At 35.1% G+C, this 19,684-nt stretch overlaps 2 protein-coding genes across 2 annotated transcripts; both read right to left on the bottom strand.

Moving 5' to 3' along the window:
• Positions 1 to 1,464: 1,464 nt before the first annotated feature.
• LOC111376809 (protein REDUCED WALL ACETYLATION 2-like) lies at positions 1,465 to 7,632 on the bottom strand. Its single transcript, XM_022999810.1, has 16 exons — positions 7,578 to 7,632; positions 7,346 to 7,434; positions 6,691 to 6,872; positions 6,562 to 6,618; positions 6,374 to 6,446; positions 5,591 to 5,749; positions 4,582 to 4,731; positions 4,240 to 4,495; positions 4,045 to 4,160; positions 3,231 to 3,317; positions 3,067 to 3,155; positions 2,895 to 2,957; positions 2,760 to 2,816; positions 2,272 to 2,368; positions 1,997 to 2,155; positions 1,465 to 1,757 (listed from the first exon to the last, which is right to left on the bottom strand). Exons 1-16 carry the CDS (start codon positions 7,630 to 7,632, stop codon positions 1,752 to 1,754), a joined length of 1,695 nt encoding a protein of 564 aa, XP_022855578.1. The 3' UTR covers positions 1,465 to 1,751.
• A 943-nt stretch (positions 7,633 to 8,575) lies between these two features.
• LOC111376818 lies at positions 8,576 to 12,623 on the bottom strand. The gene is made up of 5 exons (XM_022999820.1): positions 12,277 to 12,623; positions 10,786 to 10,840; positions 10,636 to 10,692; positions 9,828 to 9,905; positions 8,576 to 9,112 (listed from the first exon to the last, which is right to left on the bottom strand). The coding sequence occupies exons 1-5, from the start codon at positions 12,571 to 12,573 to the stop codon at positions 8,700 to 8,702; spliced, it is 900 nt and encodes a 299-aa protein (XP_022855588.1). The 5' UTR covers positions 12,574 to 12,623; the 3' UTR covers positions 8,576 to 8,699.
• Positions 12,624 to 19,684: the final 7,061 nt, after the last annotated feature.

The raw sequence follows: 19,684 nt of genomic DNA, 5'->3' as shown, positions 1-19,684 counted from the left end.
GTGTGGGATATCATGTGGGTCCTCAGCTTTTGTGAGGAATATCTATAATTATTAAATTACATGTATAGCCACACATATACTTTAACTATTTGATACGAAAGTGAAAATGGAGTTTGAATTCCAAAGTATGTACACTTAACGCACATTTTTTGCCAATTCCATGAAAATCGAATTCTTATGATTTTTGTGATTTTTTATTTTCCAACTTACATGGAATTAATTTGCTTTTTCTACCTTTCAAATCAAACGGTCCTCTAAGTGAAATTAGGCCCGACGTTGTTTGTCAAGTTCAAGTAAAAACTTGAAAAATACGTGCTTTTCTAATTTCATTGAAACATAGTTTGCTGCCATGAGAATCTAAATTCACTCCAAAATTTAAGGTCTGATTCCATTTATTAACAATATCTAATGAGCATCAATCTTCCAAAGTTACACTACAAATCTTTCACCCATAATTTGTTAAAAAAAAAAAAAAAAAAGCCCACCTGAATTTTCACAAGAGAGTAGAGAAAATAATGGCAAATCAGCAAATTCAAAGAAGACACATTTCGTATATTAATCTTTGGCTTTTAAATGGGTGAATCGTGTTTATGCAATTTACAGAAGCTTTCGTTCGAGCTTATTTCATGCAAATTGCTTGTCTATGATTTTTATGTCATTTTTGTGCACACATTTTAGCAGCTTATTTACTAGAATAATGCTGAACGGACAGGGAAATAACAGACTGATGTGGCAATCCATGATTGAGTGTTTTTATGTTATTTTTATTCCAATTTTCAATGAGAATTTGCCAAGTGTTATCTGAAAATGAAATTCTATCACTAACTCTGGTTACGTAACATAATTGTATTTACTGTCCCTTGTTTTTTTGTAGTTGATAAGTTTTGGATTCATGCCACGTTTTAATAGTTTTGAAAGATTTTCATTTTTAGTGCATGTCATTGTAGGTGATCAAATAGTAACAAAGTATGTTACTATTTATTAACATCGAGTTTTTTCAATCCATTTTTTGTGTACACAATCATTGTGTCAATTTTTCTTGAAGATTGCATTTGATTTTTTAAAAAGTTAATGCAAACAAATTACATGGAGTACTAAATACTCCATATTTCGATAGAACATTTATAAAGATTTCATGTTACCAAAACATATTTTGAGATCGTATGCATGACATTCAATGACAAATCAAAGCCTTTTAAACTGAATTGACATTATTTAAGGGAAGAAAAGTTTGTCTATGGAAAAGATTAAGAATAAATCACGAAACAAATTGGATTCTTCACTTCTCAAGGTATATATGAATTAGTAAATTTTATCTCAACTTACGAATTTTATAGTCTTAAACATCCTCGCCTTTATTATTTAAACGGGTAGATTTAATTTAAAATTTATATTTCAATTGATATCGAACGGGACTTTATAAATAATAATAAAAAAATGTATAAGTTTAGCAAAAGTAATGTATTTCGAAAGAACAAGTAACCTCTTGAATATAAGGGTATAAAATTAATGAACAACAATCACTAAACTGGTATAAAAATAGTGAACAAACACTCCTCGATCATGCTCGTGATCCAATAGTCGATGACATATTAAGTGAAAAAGATCAAATTTAATTACGAGACGTTTTCTATACAAATTTCTATGCTATTATTGTAACCAATCCACAGTTCGTAACTTAGCTCAATTTGATGATCCATCTTCCACGATGCTTCATGGAGGTCTTGTCCTTTCCTCTACACATCGAATTTTCACACCTGCATTTACAAAGAAAAACGACGAAGTTGCAAGATTATTGAACTTCACTTACAATGGGTGGATGTTTTTAACAGCTGTTTGATGTAATTGAAAAGCAACATCTGTAAGCAGTGAGTGCTATCTAATCCTCAGTTACAAACATGCCATAAATACTACATGAAAATATCACAGTGCAGGAAAGAACGATGGGAACATGAATGGCCAACAATGACGTTAAAAAATACTATGGTACACTTACTAGCATTTGAGGTACTCTTAATAGGACAAAAGATAATGTGTATAAAATGCTTGCTATCACCACTGCAGCGACCAAGTTGTGGCCAAGGCGTTTATTGTCTTTTGTTGGCAAAAATGTGGATTTTAACTTATTTGTAAGTTCAAAAAGGCGGTAAGACACCTGCAAGTATTTATGAAGATGAAGAACAAAGGTAAGAGCGCAACAGAAGTTATCTTCATGCCCTTTTCAATGCACTATCAAAATAATTAATTGAACAAGAAGAATATGTACACTACCGCGACATATATTGACGTAGTGAGCATGAAGTTTAACAAAGGGTAATTCGGAATCAAAGAAAGTAACAGTTTGGGCTGACCATCTGGCACACCAGACCTGCATTCGTAGTTTGAATCTCATTAGAATTATGCATAATCTCCCATTACTTAAAATCTAGAAACCATATTGCATGGTGCCAAAAGAAAATCTCAAATATTATCAACAGTCAACAGCTTGTACTGATTGAAAAAAGTTTGCCAAACATGTTATTCGAGTATTGATAAATCATTTTGTCATTCAAAAGTGTAAAATTATGAGTCTCAAAATAAATATTTTCCGTTATTTATGCTACAAATGTAATGTCTTTTGCTGAATGCAAGAATTCTTGTAAATAAAAATAAATAGATGTGGACTCAAATCCATGAGAAGGGCGGATCCATAGATTTAGATTTTATTGAAGCCCTAAGAATATACTGCAAATTAAGACCTTATAACTTGTTTGGCATACCTTAACCATATGTGGATCTGCGAGATATAAGTTTCCAAAGTGATCTTTCCAAGCCATCTATTTATCAAGGGAATAAATGTCAGGGACATCTAGTCATTCCTTGGAGAATAAATTTACCAATCACAGACTACTTACGCAAAAAGTGTCAACGTGTAGCTACGGAAATGCTGGGTGACATTTCGCAAGCTTATGTATACACTGATCAATAAAAAAGGTACAATGTAAAACCCTGGTCAAAAGAAAGTGTGCAGATACAGGAAGTATGTAATGTCCATATTCTAACAAAGCAATTAGAGGATGTTCATACGTAATGGGAATCCATGATGTATAAGGATGATATTTATTGTATGTAATTTTTGGAAGCTTGTATATATACTCCAGCCATAGATATCCAATCTGAAATCATGAAATCACTGGTATTAGATGCAGGATTGATATATAAAAGATTGTTCTGAAAGATTGATGTAATACCGTTAATGAAATTATCACAACAATCATTTTGATTGATATCCTACGTTTTGGTTCAGCTTCCTCCAGTTTCTCCATCCATCTCTCTACCTAATAAATAAATTCGAACAGCTTCAGGAGGTGTGAACAAGAAGGAAATCTAAAAGCGAAATAACAAAGACTACCATGATGTGTTTGAAGTACACATACAAAATTATGCTTGTATTAACAATGACAGGTAACAACACAAGTATCTCTGTAGCATGGAGTCCATGGACGGTCTAATTAGGGTAGCTTGTCCGTGTTGGACACATGTCGATACCGACGTTATTCGGACACTCTATAATAATCATTTTTCCTTTTTACTGTAGCTATTATATATTTTTAACTTAAAATTATTAGTAAATAACAAATAAGTATTCATATATAAAAAATTTCAATAAGAAAAATCAATAATAAGTATAAAACTATATTTATACTATGCCCTTGTTTGTGCCACATTATTTCCATAAGAATGCATTCTTAAATAGTGTATCGATGGGAAATGTGTGGTTAAAAAATAAGGAAAAGTTTTGGATTTGCATGTAATATTATTTTATTGAAGAATGTGTGTTTGAAATGATGTCAAATCACTGTTTAAAAATATACTTTTTTGAAATAATGTAGGTCAAACAGGGCCTATATAAGTTAAGAATTTTAAAAAATTTAATAAACACGTCAACGACGTGTCGTCTCGGTATTTTTTTGAAAAACCACGAGTCAACGTATTCGACATGTATCGTGTGAGACACACATGTCCGTATCAGTGCATCATAGACAAGTATGAACGAAATCTTACCGTTGGATGATAGTACGCATATATCATCCCAATTATCCATATGTATCGATCAAGGCCTGAGCGGAAATGCCACTCATGCAAGGGGGGCTGTTTTGCTTTTGAAGGATCTGCATAGCCTGAAATATGACGCATAAAATTGAGATGCTTATATCCGATGGCCACAGGGTGAAAGTAGCAACGGAAGAAGTTACTAACCAAGCAAGAAAGAGAATGGACTCCACAACAGTTCAAACATCCCAGGCACCTCCCAAATCAAAATGACCACCAAGAAGCAGGCTATGATTTTGCCAGCAATGACAGCCCCCTGCTCGTTGTACTTGTTGTAAATGCCAAGGGCCCCGTAAACCATGAGAGTGAAAAGCGTGTGCATGGGGCATATGTAGTATAACATGTAACTGTTATTAAGCACAACGCAGCAAAAAAACACCAAGAAATTAAGCCGCCACATCATCTGCCCCAATCAAATGTTAATCTGTCAGGAGGAAGGTTCATTTGAGAAATCAGGATTTTATCCTAAAACTCATGGCAAAATAGCACCTGAATAAACCTAGCAAGGCTGAAATCCTTGCGGATGTAATAATATGAGAAGTTTCCAAAGCCAGTCATCCACACATATGCAGCAATAAAAACTCGAATGGCATTATAGATTTCGGTTGCAGCAAAGTAATGATACATAAGAAATAAGACCTGCAGAAGAGAAGAAGATTGCAAAATAACATTATGACATAGACAAGATGAATAATATCTACAGCAGACTACCCAGAATATCAATGTGCTCAATAATTGGAAGATATTTTTAAAGAACGACTCAAATGTCAAATAGGAACTGTTTTCTTAATACTGTGGCTTAACTCATTTCAGCAGACAAATTACTCAAACTGAAAGTGCCTTAGATACAATGTCCCACAACCTTATGTACCCTTCTTAAGTAAAAACGAGGCCCTTCCTTTTCAAGATGATCGGGGATTACTTTTGCAACTTATTCCTTCAAAAAATTTGATAAACTGTTCATGTCTATATCTCACAACAAGTTTAGGTGCCAAATAGTCAGTGATATAATTCTAGGCAAGAATGGAGAAGTGTCTATAAGTGAAACAAAGTTATCACTAGTATCTTGAGGTTAATCAAAATGGCACATTGGAACAGATCACGTCACAAGACAAGCGATCAGGATTTGCTTCTATAGCGATAATACTTAATTCTCGAAGTAACATCTGAGAACTGAAATAAGATACTAAGGATAGAGTATAAGGAGATAGTCGAGAAGGGAGGTACAAGGCTGTCAGTGCTCATAGTATGCTTAGATTAAATGACAAGTCTGCTGGTTCACTCAAAGTCTTCTTCCATCACTTAAGTACGATAATTGGTATGCTTTTAGAAATCTACAAAAACATTAATGCGCAAACCTGACTGCAGAGGAAAAAGGAACAAGAAAGGAATTTGTAACAATAAGCACACAAAACAAATACAATACTCCACATGCAGAAACTGTTCAGTAGCAATCATAAATCAACAGGTAAATGAATTTTTTGGGGAACTTAATTACCTGCATCCATCCTTTCCACTCCTCAGTTTGATGCCTATTTAAATACATTATCGTCTTCCCAGAGAATGGCGACTTGTCATTATGTATCTTGAAAGAAGTAATTGCCGAAACTATGATGAGAAGGAAGTATAGAAACAAAAAGAGATCCCGATTGTAACTCTGCAAACACAAGGACCAAATCAATCATCACATTCATATAGGTAGCATTTCATAAATTAGAAACAGTAGCAGCACATGTTTAAACACCATCCACCTTATGTGATTTTATTACTGATTTGATGAAACATCAGTTGACCATCCGGAATCACAGCTCAAGTTTTTCATTTTCTCCAAATGTACCAGTATTAGGACCCGGTTTATTATATTCAACAGGTCAACATCTAATTATGGAAGACACCGTAATGGAAACCAATAAGAAAGGAATAGAAACAAAGCTACAGTTGCTGCATTAAATATTGCTTCTTTAGATACACGTGACAGCTAAATGAATAGTCCTACTTTATTCTAATAAGAGTATTGCTAAAATATCAGACCAATGTGTACTACCTCAAACATTTTTTTTTACGTTGTCTTTGTTGTATAACAGCAAAACATTATGAAGTTTATATATTCCACCAGTTTAAGTGTTGATCTCACATGTTTTACAATCACAACTTCCTATTCATAATTTTATAAATATAACTATATCTTTTACAATTTTATATTTGAAGCCATCTGTTTGTCAAATACAATGCCAAATATGTACCAGGAGAGCAGATAAGTAACAAAATAGTAGGATTCAACCTTTTTCGATTCACCAAGAAGATTTGTGCGATCACATATGTAGAAGTAGATCAAAAGGGCACCAAATTCTGATCTGCATTGAAGAGGGAAAAAGAGAGAGAGAGAGAGAAAGAAATAAAAAGAAAGTTATACGCTACAATTCATAATTTATAACACAGTCTTAAATTATTAAAACCAGGTCAACATACATGGCCCTCAAAGTCAACCGATTCTCAAGTAGGAATGACTCGTCCAACGTAAGGAACCTGAGAAGATAAGTATATTTAAGCAAGCAAAGTTACGTACAACAACTTTCTGTATCCTCATTTGTTGCTAACCTGACAATGTGTGATGTTGCAGATGAATTTCTAACTTTAGGAGATGCCGACTGAAGAGCACCTCCTTCCAATAGAACAGCTCTGTCATCTTCTTTGACTGTCTCCTTTCCCAACTCGACCAAATTTATATCAGGATTTCTGCCACTGAAATGTACAATATTTTGACGGGGAAATTTACGATCCTTCAGAATAAAGAATATCATTATAGCACAATATAAATCATTCCTTAATTACCTAAAGAACAAAAAGGGAATCTTGGATTTGAAGTACATTATTGATGTAACAAAAGCCTTAAAAATTGGATGAAAACATGTAGAACTATACATTAACATTATGTTCGTCACTATTGTTTTGGGCCTTTTGGCTCCACTCAGCTTTCACACCAGATAATACACTCATTAAATTTAACAAAATCCATATGTCTCATAGACTCAGAGACTCAGGAAAAATAAAATAAAATAAAATAATATTAATAATAGTATATAATTTCAGAAGCCATTCGAGCAGCTGCAATACCAAAATTCATGCCATTCGACAAATGCATCAAAAAGCAACCATAACATATCACTTAGAACATCTTCCGCACATTGTCTCAATTACTTCAACATTTTATGTTTTAATATAATCAAAGATCCAGATAACTTTTCCAACTCACGGTTTGGATGAGGAATTTTTCCGGTGCTCCAGATACTCTGAGTATATCCAAGCCACGCTTATTGTCACTATCCCAAGAAAAAATGACACCTGCAATTCACTCAAAAGAAAAATAATTAACTGATCAAGCTTTGATTTTTTGTGATTTTTTTTTTTTTTTTCATTTTTTTTTTTTTTTTTTTTTTTTTGGGGTAAATTTCAATCTCACATTTCCTCTAAATTGCAATGCAGACGCATCCACTCATGATTCGTGAAGGGACTTCGAGAGCACCGACCCACCGACACCATTCCGTTTGAGGGCCACACATTAAAATTCTACATTTTAGAATAATTATTTAACTCGATGTCAAAATTAGAATTATTTAATTCACTTTAAGTCATAATTTGTATTATGATGATCGATTTTTTTTTTATTTCTTATTTTTTTTACAAGTTTGATTTGAAGTACATTTCTGGTAGGAATTCGATATGAGAATTTATATTAGTAGCAATTTTAAACCTGTTAATGCGATTTTGTCGTATACTAGTTATGCGAATCGAAAGATGTTTTGAAAAGTACACCACGTGCATTTTGAGATGATGTAAAAGACATTTCCTAACATTGAAGAATTATAAATTCGAAATTGACCCAAAAAGTGAGGGAAAAGACTTTAGTTCAATTCTCATTGTCATTTTTTTTATATAAATTTGTGCAATTGTCAAGCTTGTATCTTTAATGGATAGTGCTAAAGTTCATGTTACAATTCCATTCTTAATTTGATTTCTTTACGAGCTTAAAATGGTAATTTAACACATTTTTCTTCTCGTAAGTGGGATCTTTGGTGTATAAATTAGAAGTTTCATAAGAAATGTATTGATATTTTTATCCCTTGGAATATTTGGAAGCTGAGGGAGTATGTAGATGACACGGAAAATTATATCGACATTATGTTGAATGACGAGCAAAACCATTCCCTACAAATGGGAATCATGCTTTTGTGGTCGTTGCCGGAAATAACCTCATTTCGATCCTTTGCACCACTGGACTATGCCCCGAAGGATGCCTGAATTTCTTTGGACAGTCGGTGGAGGTACAGAAAGCACTGTTTTCCTTTATTTGATTGCAATTGCCTGGTGTAAACACTGACGGCTGCTGGAGCGAGGCACAAATTTTGTTTTTGGCCTCAACTTCAGTCTGTCCCAGGATAATGGTTTATTTTCTATGAAATTCCGATTCAATTTTGTACAGAGAAGCCACGCAATTGCAAGTGTTTCCTTTTACATGGGAAAATGCTCATTACTTACTACTCTTTTAACTAGTTCTTCCACAAATAAACTGTTATTTTACAAAGCCTTTCAGTTGGAAAAATAGGGAACTAATTCAAACCACTATATGCCTTTCGTTTTTCCTTCACTGAACTCGTTTCTCCATCATCAACATCATCATCCACGTAGACAATATCTACATCTCCCTCATCATCCCAATCTTCATCATCGTACTCTTCATCATCATCATCTTCGTCATCATTCATATCAGCACGTAATGTACCAAACTCGGGAGGAGGGGGGCAATCCTCTGTTTCTGCTCTGTCCTTCTTTATAACAAGGTGTCGAATGACTCTCTCATCTTTGTCAAGCATGCTCTTGAAATCGTTAATCCATTTTGCTTCCAACTCGAAGTTCATCAAGATATAGTGAGCATTCTTTGCTTTTTGTATTTTGTATGCCAGTCTACGCATACCCCAGTCGCTGAATCTCCATATCTTGCCTTTCTTCTCCTCCAAAAATTCTACAGATAAGTACCACGTACAAAAGGAAATAAGTTATATATGAAGATGGATATATAATGTTTAGTGGCTTCTAGGCATCAATACTTGTGCCCTTCCCCACCCAACACATCGAATACTGTAACAACTACTAGGACGGGGATAAGAATAAAAAACTCCAAGAATTGATTATCAGAGATGGCCTTGACCCCTCGTGCTCACAAAGTCAGAAAATTTGGTAAAGAACCTCTATCGTTTAGAGGGCCAATGTTAAACCTTCTCATCTTATAGAGGATAAACATTTATTTATTTTTAATTTTCAACATGTCACCTCACATGCAAGATGGATTTATCCTTGTCAAAGGCATGACACGTGTACAAATTTCATAAAGAGGATAGTCACTAGACTCTGAACCCAAGATCTTTGCTAACTTGATACCCTGAACCATCTCCTTAAAAGGCCAGAGAGTGCATAATGAATGGCAAATCATATTTAGGGATCTATATCATAACAAGAGCCGGAAGGTTCAAAAGCAAGGAATGATGAAGATCTGAGAAATTTATTAACAGCAACTATTTACAAACTATCACTTCAAGAACTCGTAGGAAAACTCCCAAAAACTTCTTTGATCTTTGGATGATGATCTCGAGGCAAATAATTCAAGGGCTCATACCAGCATTTTGAAAGTTATATTAATAAAAAGTGAAAATCGAGGATATACGGCAAGCAAAGATCACCTCGAACTTTTGTATTCACTTGCTCAACTTCATCCTTGTGATTCTCGTGTATTAGATAAACCACTTCATAGTGCCGCACTGTGCAAACATGAAGACAATAACTCACTGAATCTATTTCACTGATCAGTAAAACTAAATAAGTAAACATAAAAACAGCGTCTATTAAAAACATTTTTTCCTGTGTTTAGTATATCATGATAAATGTCAATGATCCTTCTAAATTAAGTGGCAGTTAATCTTTTCAGATTACTTTCATTGAACATTTTCTTCACACACTGAGACTGAACCAAGTGCCTCTTGTTTATCTTATTCGAATCAACAACAATCTCCTTAATCTATGATGCAAGAAAAAGAAAAATCTGCAACTTCCAAGTTATTTATTGAGTAAAAGTGCTTGTCAAATTCCAAATCTTGTTTATTTAACATAGTGAAAACATGCAAAAGCAAAGTGAGAAGAATGATTCTACTGGCATTCAGGAGAATACTTTTACTACATCTATAGACTTTATTTCCCTCATCAATATATAAAACATTCTGGGATTATTAAACCATAAATACAATGAAAAATAAAACAGGGGATGTCATAATCATAGCTATAAACCAACACTTGGTAATTACTTATTTATGATCATTTGACACTAACGTTATCTTGCTCATTAATCCTACAACTTTTTCTGCAAGCAAGCATCCATATAATACTATACTGCACCAATATTTTTAGGGACTTCAAAACATCAGGAGCATCTCCGGAGCATTGAGAACTCATTTATTATAATTATAAAGTAGGAAACACGAGAACATTTCTTACATTGATCAACATTCAAGTCACTTTCAAGCTGAAGATTCAAAGCCTCGAACAGTTCACCTGTAAATCAACATTGAGTTCAATCACTTCACATAAGAATCCCTTTCTATGACTAACCAGTATTTCTAGAGGAAAGAAGAAACAATCACGTACGCTCTTCAGCATCAGCAAACTCTGGTAGAAGCTGACCATCTTCCTCAAGTTTTCTCTGTGAAAAAAATCAACTAGCTCTTTTAGAAAAATCCAAATTAAGAAAATGAAGCATTGGACGAGAAAATCTTCCAAAGAAACAGCAAGAAAAAAGGATTATTTTGGCAATTAAAAGAATCTCCTTTTCACAAATTTGATGTAAAACAGGGCAAATTCCACATTCACGTAAAATCGTTTCAACATTGGAGTCAAAGATTAGGGTCCGAAATACTTCCACAAAGTTAGAGCTTCTTCCATTCCTAATTGTTCTCATATTCAACAGTAAAATGCTTACCAAGAGCACCTTCTTGGATAAGTTCTGAAAAAGTCCTATTAACGTTGGGTTGACTACACGAGTCTTTCTTCATCACACCATCCAATCTGAGACTTCTATTGAATGGTCCGATGAAATTATATATTTTGTGACTGAGAATTTCTCTGAACTCATCAATCAACCTTGACCTTGACTCTCACTATGTACTCCAACTCTATCTATTAGAAGTTTCAGTACATGTCCAACAATTCAGGTTGCATTTTTTTCCCTTTTTATCATCAACTGAATCACCTCGACTTGTCAACATGGGTATTCATTTCTCATTCCGTCCATTCTTCTATGGCCATACATCCATCTTAAAATTCTTATCTGCCTTATGCACAAATTGCCTATGGACAAAATTTAGTATGAAAAAGTATAGTTGATCTAACAAGCATTGGCACTTGCCTTTTAAAGTGAGTAGATATTTCACAAAACATAGAACTCTTGTAGCATTGCTCCATTTCATTCAACCATTATAACCTTATTCAATATATTCTCTTCAAGTCTTCCTTATGAGAAGTTGGTATCCAAATTAATCACGTTAGAAGATGACAGGAACCTCTATTGTGAGTGATATCATCCTTATTCCTTCTTTACGAAATGCACATTCCACTTAATAAATGTAGTTCTACTTAACCAAAAACCTATAAATTCCGAAGTACTCCTCCATACTTCAACTTTACAGATTATCTATATCTCGGCTCAATCATCTAAAATTATGTCGGCTTGTAGAGCAATCTATAGCTAAAGCAAAAGGATAACACCCAAGGCAAAATATTGATACAAGTCTATGGAAAACGAAAATTTTTAAGCTACCTTTTCAGCATCTTGATGACTGCTTCATTGTGTATATTTGATCATTAGATATCTTATAAAAATTCATATCTTTCTCTCAACACTCACCATAGCATTCACTGGATACTCTATCATATAATTTTTCTAATTGAATACAAATCTTACTATTCCCATACTTCTCTATTAACCTCCAAAGTTTGCAAAATGATTTCTAATTTTAAACTATATATTTCACCCTCTCTCGTAATTTCATAAGCATACATGAAAGTTAAGTACTTCTGAAGATAAAATCGTAAATACCAACAAAGTAGTGGTCAAGGTGTTAGAAAAAAGGAAAAAAATACCCTTTTAAGAAGCACAGCTTCTGGGAACGGCCCAGTGGCTTCATCGGGTTTAGGAACAAAGCTGTGGTTGCTCTCTCTTTTACTCCTTTCTTTCTTCGCTGCTGTCACTGTTACTGAGGTGCCCCTGAGCCTTACCTTCTGTAAAGAAAGTTGTGAAAAGGAAGAAGAAGGATACTTATAGCGATTTTCTGAAACCAAGAAACGGTAATTCCCATTTAGAGAGGAGGAGCCACTGGAAAATGGGTTCAACAACAATTTTCCGATTTCTGGTGGGGTTTTTAGGAGAATGGAATTCATATTTTGTTCTTATGAGCCGTGGATAGGATACAGTGAAGTAGGATTTTAGAAGGGGGAGAAGGGTTCTTCTCATGGGCCACTTGGGCCCCATTTTTTCAACAAAAAAATTGATTTTTTGACTGTTATTTCATTATTTCAACCGTTATATATGATTTCTTCTTTCACAGGTGAACCTCATTTTTCTCCTAACGATCAAAAAATTAATTCTCAAAATCACTCCCAAACAGCCTCCATATTTGGGAAGTATATAAAATTGAAATATTAGTCCCTAATATAATTTCCTCATTTATAATTTGATCTTTAGGTTTAAAAAGGTACAAACTATTGTTTTTACTCAATCATGTATCTATTCGTCTCTTGGTTAAATTGTCTCGTAAATATCATGAAAATATGTCTTATTTCAACGTTTTGGACTCCAACTTGAGTTGAAAAGCAAAATGTGATTTTATTTTTTTATCAGTAAATGTAAATATCATTGATTAAAAATGTTTCATATACAAATACACTGGGCATTCCCGAAAAAAACAAATCCAATATTACATACAATTACTCTGAGCATACCTGAGATAAATAAAAAGAGTGAAGTACATAAAAAATCATAGACCCAACGCTAAGGATTCGAAAGGGGTCAAGACATTCGGATACAAGGAGAACATAACTTTGTATACGTGTATCTTGATCTATCTCACAATGCAATCCACGTTTGGTGGGAGGTGTTGTATATTTGTTCAACAATAATAAGAACTGGTGTGTGGAATGAAATAAAGATGGAATGAAGTGAAAAAACGGAGGCCAGAATATAAACCTATGCGGTCACATAGGATCCTTCTATGCGGCCGCATAGAAGAAGGAATATAGTCGTTGGGCAGTTTTTCGGTTATGATTTTGGCGGCTTTTCATTTCATTTTGGCACCATTTCGTGTGCCAATGTTTCATGGCTATAAATATGTGATAAATAGACATTGAAATTACATTACAAAAACATGAAAAAATTATGGAAAACATTGAGATCCATATTACATTCCACAATCAAAGAATCAAAACTTTCTTTCTTCATATTCATAGAATTCCTCCTGTGTTCCTGAAGTTCGGGTGGAGAAATGCTTGTGCTTTTGTGTTTCTCCACATCAAGGTTTGATCAATCCTTCAAACCGTTTGCCGCGAGACCCTTTAAGCACCAAAATTAATACCAAGAGGGAGCAAATATCGTTTGAGGACAACGAATCATTTTCGTGTTTGAGCCTTCCATATTGGTTTGTTTTCCTTGTTAATTTCCATCTTCTTGAATTTCTATTCCTTAATTTTCATCTCCATTTTCCCGATGGCATAAATTTCCAACAGGAGGTATTCAAAAATCTTCCTATTACGTGTTAACCAAAGGTAGTAGACGGTGCTCACAAGAGCAATCCTCTTTGCCTCACTTCGCCATGACGTCCCTCGAGCCTCTTTTTTGATCCACTTAAGAAAGATAGCAATTGTTGACATAAATATTTTGATTCCAGGCCAATGTCTAATATTCCACCATACGATCGAAGATAAAGAACATTCAAAAAAGAGGTGATAGCCCATCTCCGCCTTTTCCTCACAAAGAGCACAATTCCGATTAATGTCCAAGTAATGCAGTTTGTCTTTAGTTAGGAGTATAGATAAGACCCCTAACCAAAGCACAAAGGAGTGTTTCGAAGTAATGCAAGAGCTCCAAACATCGACTTCCCAAATCTTCTTTGATCCTCTCAGCCTGAAAAAGTTGTAGGTGGATTTAGTGCAAAATTTGATCCCAGTCGACCAACTTTGTAATCTGTCTAGCACTACTTGAATTCGGACAGCATTATCTCCAATCAAGTTGCTCAAAAAATCACCATTTTGTGGCATAACATCATCTTGTCTTAGGGGAGAACCGGAATACAAAGGCAAATTGTTCATACTCCCCAGCTGGCCGAATTGAACATTCAGTCCATGTGGAAAAAACTGGGAGGCAACCACATTCCATGTCCATATATTTCTGATTTCCACCAATTTTTTTAAGAGTGGGGAGTGATCTTTCCTAGGTAGAACTTCCCAAATGCAAGTCCCTTTAAGATATACTTGATGAACCCACCGAATCCAAAGAGTGTCTTTTTTATGTTGTATATCCCAATGAGATATAGCAAGTAACGCTAAATTCTAACTCTTCAAGTCCTTCAATTTAAGGCCCCCTTCATTTTTTGGAAGGCAAAGATCCTTTCACGCAACCAAAGGCTTATTAGATCCCCCAAAGGAATTTTCAACAAAGGCTAACAATCCTTGATATAATTGTAGCCGAAATAGGGAAGATAGAAAGCCAATAACATTCTACACCTTGAAGAACCGCTCTAATAAGTTCCACATTGCCCGCATAAGATAATGAAGAACAATTCCACGCACCAATATAAATTGTAATTTTATCAAGAAGTAGAGCATAACAACTTACTTTAAGTTTTTTCGAAGCAAGATGAATGCCTAAATACCGAAATGGCATACTATCCCTTGGGACATTAGTCAATTGAAGGATATCCTCAAGCGCTTGACCGTGAACACCGGCTATATACAAGCTGGATTTAAGGATATTCAAACTTAAACCCGAAACAAAACCAAAATTGGAGAGACAATCCATGAGAATTTTCATCGACATAATATCTCCCCTAGCAAAGAGCATCAAATCATCCACAAAAGCTAAATGAGTGATCTTAAGGAGGCCACATTTGGGGTGATAATTGAAGTCACTATCATTCTGGCATCTTTAAGCATCCTCGAGAAATATTCAATACATAGCACGAACAAAAAGGGGGAGAGAGAATCACCTTGCCGGAGGCCTTTCCCTCTTTTGAAGAAACCATGCATACAGCTACTGAATATGTTGGAGAAAAGACACATTCCATGACCCAATTTACAAATCTCAAAGGAAAGTGCAACCATTGAAGAACATCTTTAAGGAAATCCCAACTTATCGAATCGTAAGCTTTCGTAATATTAATTTTTAGGAGGCATCTCGGAGCAACCCTTTTCCTATTGTATTGCCTCATGAGTTCTTGGGCAAGATGGATGTTTTCCGTGATACCCCTACCTTCCACAAAAGAGGCTTGTGCATGGTCTACAATATTGTCCAAAATAGGTCTCAATCTAGATGCAAGAATTTTAGCGATCCCTTTGTAAGTAACATTACAACAAGAGATAGGCCTATAATCCCGAACATGCGGAGTGTGACCAGATTTAGGCACCAAAGCAATGATCATGTGGTTGATTTGTTTGATGATGGAACCCGAAGAGAAAAACTCCATGATAGCCCTAACAAAATCATCACCAATAGTCCCTCATGCATTCTTGAAAAAACAAGAAGTATAACCATCCGGCCCAGTAGACTTATCATCTCCAATATCAAAAAGTGCTTCTTTGATCTCCTCATAAGAAATGTCCTGAATCAAAGAGTTACCATGTTCCAATGAAACCAAGGGATCGTTGTAACAATTTCCATCTCAATAGGCCGAGTTCGGCAATTTTTTCCAGCAAAGTAGTGTAAAATTTTACATATTTCGTAGAAACTTGATCTTGTGCGTCGAATTTATTTTGCAAAATTCTTTTCAATTTTCGATCAACCAACTTCGTCTCCAAAATACTCATAATATCAATGCAACGTTACTTGATAAATTCCCGAATCCCTTTTTTTTTTAGGGGTGAATTCATCCTCCCAATATTCCAAGATGCGAGCTCCATGATGTTGAAGCAAGGGATGTACCCTTCTTCTTGTCACCTTTCGATCCCAGTTTTCTTTGCTTATCAACCTTCCCTTTTCGCTTCTCGTTCCTAGATTTGTTTGAATCTGCCTCCTTAGAGTTTAATGACAATTCTACCCTAGATTTTGAAGGGCCATCACGTGCAGAATTTTTCTGAGATCCAGCCCTGTTTTTTCTTGTTCACAACCTCAACGAATGGAGGTTCATCCTGGCCCAAAGTTTGCCCAAGCTGTTCGGCCTGAACAACAGGTTCAGACTACTCAATATTTCAGTTTGAAGGCTGCCTTTCAAGGCCTTCTAGGACCATAGGATGTTATCCCCTTTTTTCAAGTGAGCATAATGTTGTCTCGACCGAAATATGCTGGGAATTGGAGGCTGAAACTGAATTTCCTGCCTGGCCTTTATTCCAAAGTACAGCCCGTATGAGGGGTTTTGATTTCACCACATTTTTGCCTTTATCTTTTGCACCCCACGCAAGTTTATTGTTGCAACCCAAAGCGAAGTGACCGAATACTTTACAAGAACCACAAAATTTTGGTTCATGTTCAAAAATAATTTCTTGTTCCCTCAATGTGTCGTTTGGAATTCTTATCTTTACTTCCCACACAAGTTTAATAGAAGCATCAACTTCGACTAGAGCTCTTGCATAAGAAAGTCGACCTCTAGCTGCCGTTACCTTATCAGTCGAGATGGGTATTCTGACCTTTGAAACAATTTTACCCAAAGCATTCGTGTTCCAAAATTTCAAAGGTAATCTCGGTCGGTTTATCCAAACCAGCATAGTGCTAACATCTTTGTCAACGAAGTCAAAGTAATGTGTCATGACTTTTAGCATTAACGGTCTCCCAAATACCAAGTATGGACCCCCACGCAATACACTTAATCTATCCACATCCATCTCAAATTTGAACACCAACCAACCACTCCAGTACACATAATATTTATAATGAACCTGCCATGAGTAGCACAATTGGAGTAGTGCCACTTTTCTAGGAAACCTACTGGTGAAATATCTGACGAGACCATAACCCCAAGTGTCTTCAATATTGTCCTCATCCAACTCACTCAATACCACTTCTTCCGATTGAAGCTCAAAGAGCTTTAACTTAATGTTTTCTTCCAATTTTCTATTATCTTTGAAGAGGTTTACCCAAGGAGCTTTAACCTCTTTCTCCCCAACAATTCCAGCAGTATTTTCCTCTTTATGATTCTTAAAATCAACTTTAGAAAACGAACACCAGAATTTTCATAATCCATATCTTCGTCCCCAAGAGTTTGGGACACACTAGGGGAACCACAAGCAGCTGGTAGAATAACCTTCGAAGGGGGTGAGTCAATAACCTTGGACATGGAAGCTTCACAAGGGGCCAAAGTCAAATCATTAACATGGCCAGCTATAAGTTTCTAAGAATGGAATTGGTCATTAGAGGCCTGCTTAGAGGGAAGCCCACTTTTATGGCCAGAATTTCCCCCTATAATAAACAGAAATAAAAAGGCCCAGAAAGGAGGTGAGGGGAGCCCACAAGATAAGGCAGAAATATGTTCCAGAAATAAATAGAATAAGCACCGGCTGGAGGAAAGAAATTTGGGAAATCAGCAAATAGAAGTCCAGAAGAAGAGGCCCAAAGTGAAGACTAAAAATTCCAAGAGCCAGCCCAACACAGGCCCAAGAACGTCCTAAAAAAGAAATGGCACAAAGGAGTAAAAAGAGACCCAAAAAGGTTCGATCAGAACAGGCCCCAACAAATCCACACCAAGAGACCCGAACCAACACCTAAAATCTACAAGAGAACAAAGAATACCAAGAATAGAAGGTGTAAAATACTGTAAGAAAGTCAGAAAGCCAAAAGACTCTGCCAAGACAACACCAACACTGCAAAAGTTAGCCACCAACCCCAAAGACCACGCCGACAGACAGAAAGAAAGCAGAGACCAAGGACCAAATTCAAAAATAAGATGATTAGCAGGAATACAAACACAATACATACACAAGAAGATACAAACTGCAACCAAGAAACCCAGCAAAACGGCAACCAAGATAGGAACTGAAGAACAGAAACAAGAACCCAGCAAGACCAGAATATTGCCCAGAAACTGAAGAAAACCAAATGCCAATAGCTGAAGAAAAACGTGCCTTACGACCAAGAGTTGGCCAAACTGAAGCAGAAAGACAGAGAACAAGCCAAGCTGGTTGAAAACAGGTAATAAACGCAAACTGAAACTCGAAGCTAAAAGAAAACCCCAGCAGCAACATCCAGCAAACAGGATAATACAAAAACCAAATAGACCGAAGCTGAATCAAGAACAAGAGCAGTATAACACACAAAACACCACAAACTGCAACCCGAAACTTGATCCTTATCTTCATAAACTCAAAATGAGCATAATTAAAAAAAAATGCAGTATGTTTTAATTCAATTTCCACCAAAGATTAGTAAAAATCGAACCAAAACACAAGAAGATTTCACAAGAAAATTCTCAAGACAAGTGTGCACCAAATGGGATTTTCTCTCACTAGGTTGAGAGCAACTCTTTCTAACTCACTTGCGTGTGTTGCAAAATGTGATTTTATGAAGTTACATGCAGGAGCCAAGAAATTATGTAGGGAACACATTTTATTACATTTTACAGAATCATGGACAAGGCCTTGGACATTCTAGAAATAAAAATATATCAAGAATTTGACACGTTTTGCAAATAATAGTGACTATGAACGTGATATTTTCTTAACGTATACGACATTGAGGAGTATGACAAGTTATGAAGCATAAATTATTTGTTTGTATGTTATTTTTACAGCGAGAATTTATTTTTATTTTTTTGTAAGATTAACCAAATTTAAAAATGCATATATATTACATGATAACACATTAGCATAATTTTTTCTATTTTACTAAAAAGTCAAATTTATTAAATAAAATGTCATAAAACAATTTTTAAATATTACAAACCGAAGGTTTTTTTAGTTTATTGCTTTGAGTAATAGTTTTTTAAAATGACAAACTAAATGCATTTTTGTAATCTTAAAACAGACTATCAAAATAGAAAACTAAAATTGAATTCATAACTCAAGACTAAAACACAAACAATCAATGAGTGTTGATATCTATTTTCTTTTTCTTTTTTTGCATTAATTAGTGAATCAACAAAAAGTAGAAAGTCATTTGTGAATTTGTGTTTTTATGCTTTCATATGCTCTTTCCTACATCAGTTCATATCAAAAACATGTTTGCTCCCATAGGGAACCATGTAGCAAAATTGGAGATGCGTAGGATCATGATTAAATGAAGTAGCTAGAACAATTGTTGTCACTACTTGATGCATTATTGTTGGTCTTGCAAAGAGAAATTTAAATTCGCTTG

The sequence above is a fragment of the Olea europaea genome, unplaced genomic scaffold (genome assembly GCF_002742605.1).
Source record: "Olea europaea var. sylvestris unplaced genomic scaffold, O_europaea_v1 scaffold1562, whole genome shotgun sequence".
Taxonomy (NCBI): Eukaryota; Viridiplantae; Streptophyta; class Magnoliopsida; order Lamiales; family Oleaceae; genus Olea; species Olea europaea.
The sequence above is the reverse complement of the archived record's forward strand: the minus strand, read 5'-3'. Positions and strand labels throughout refer to the sequence as shown.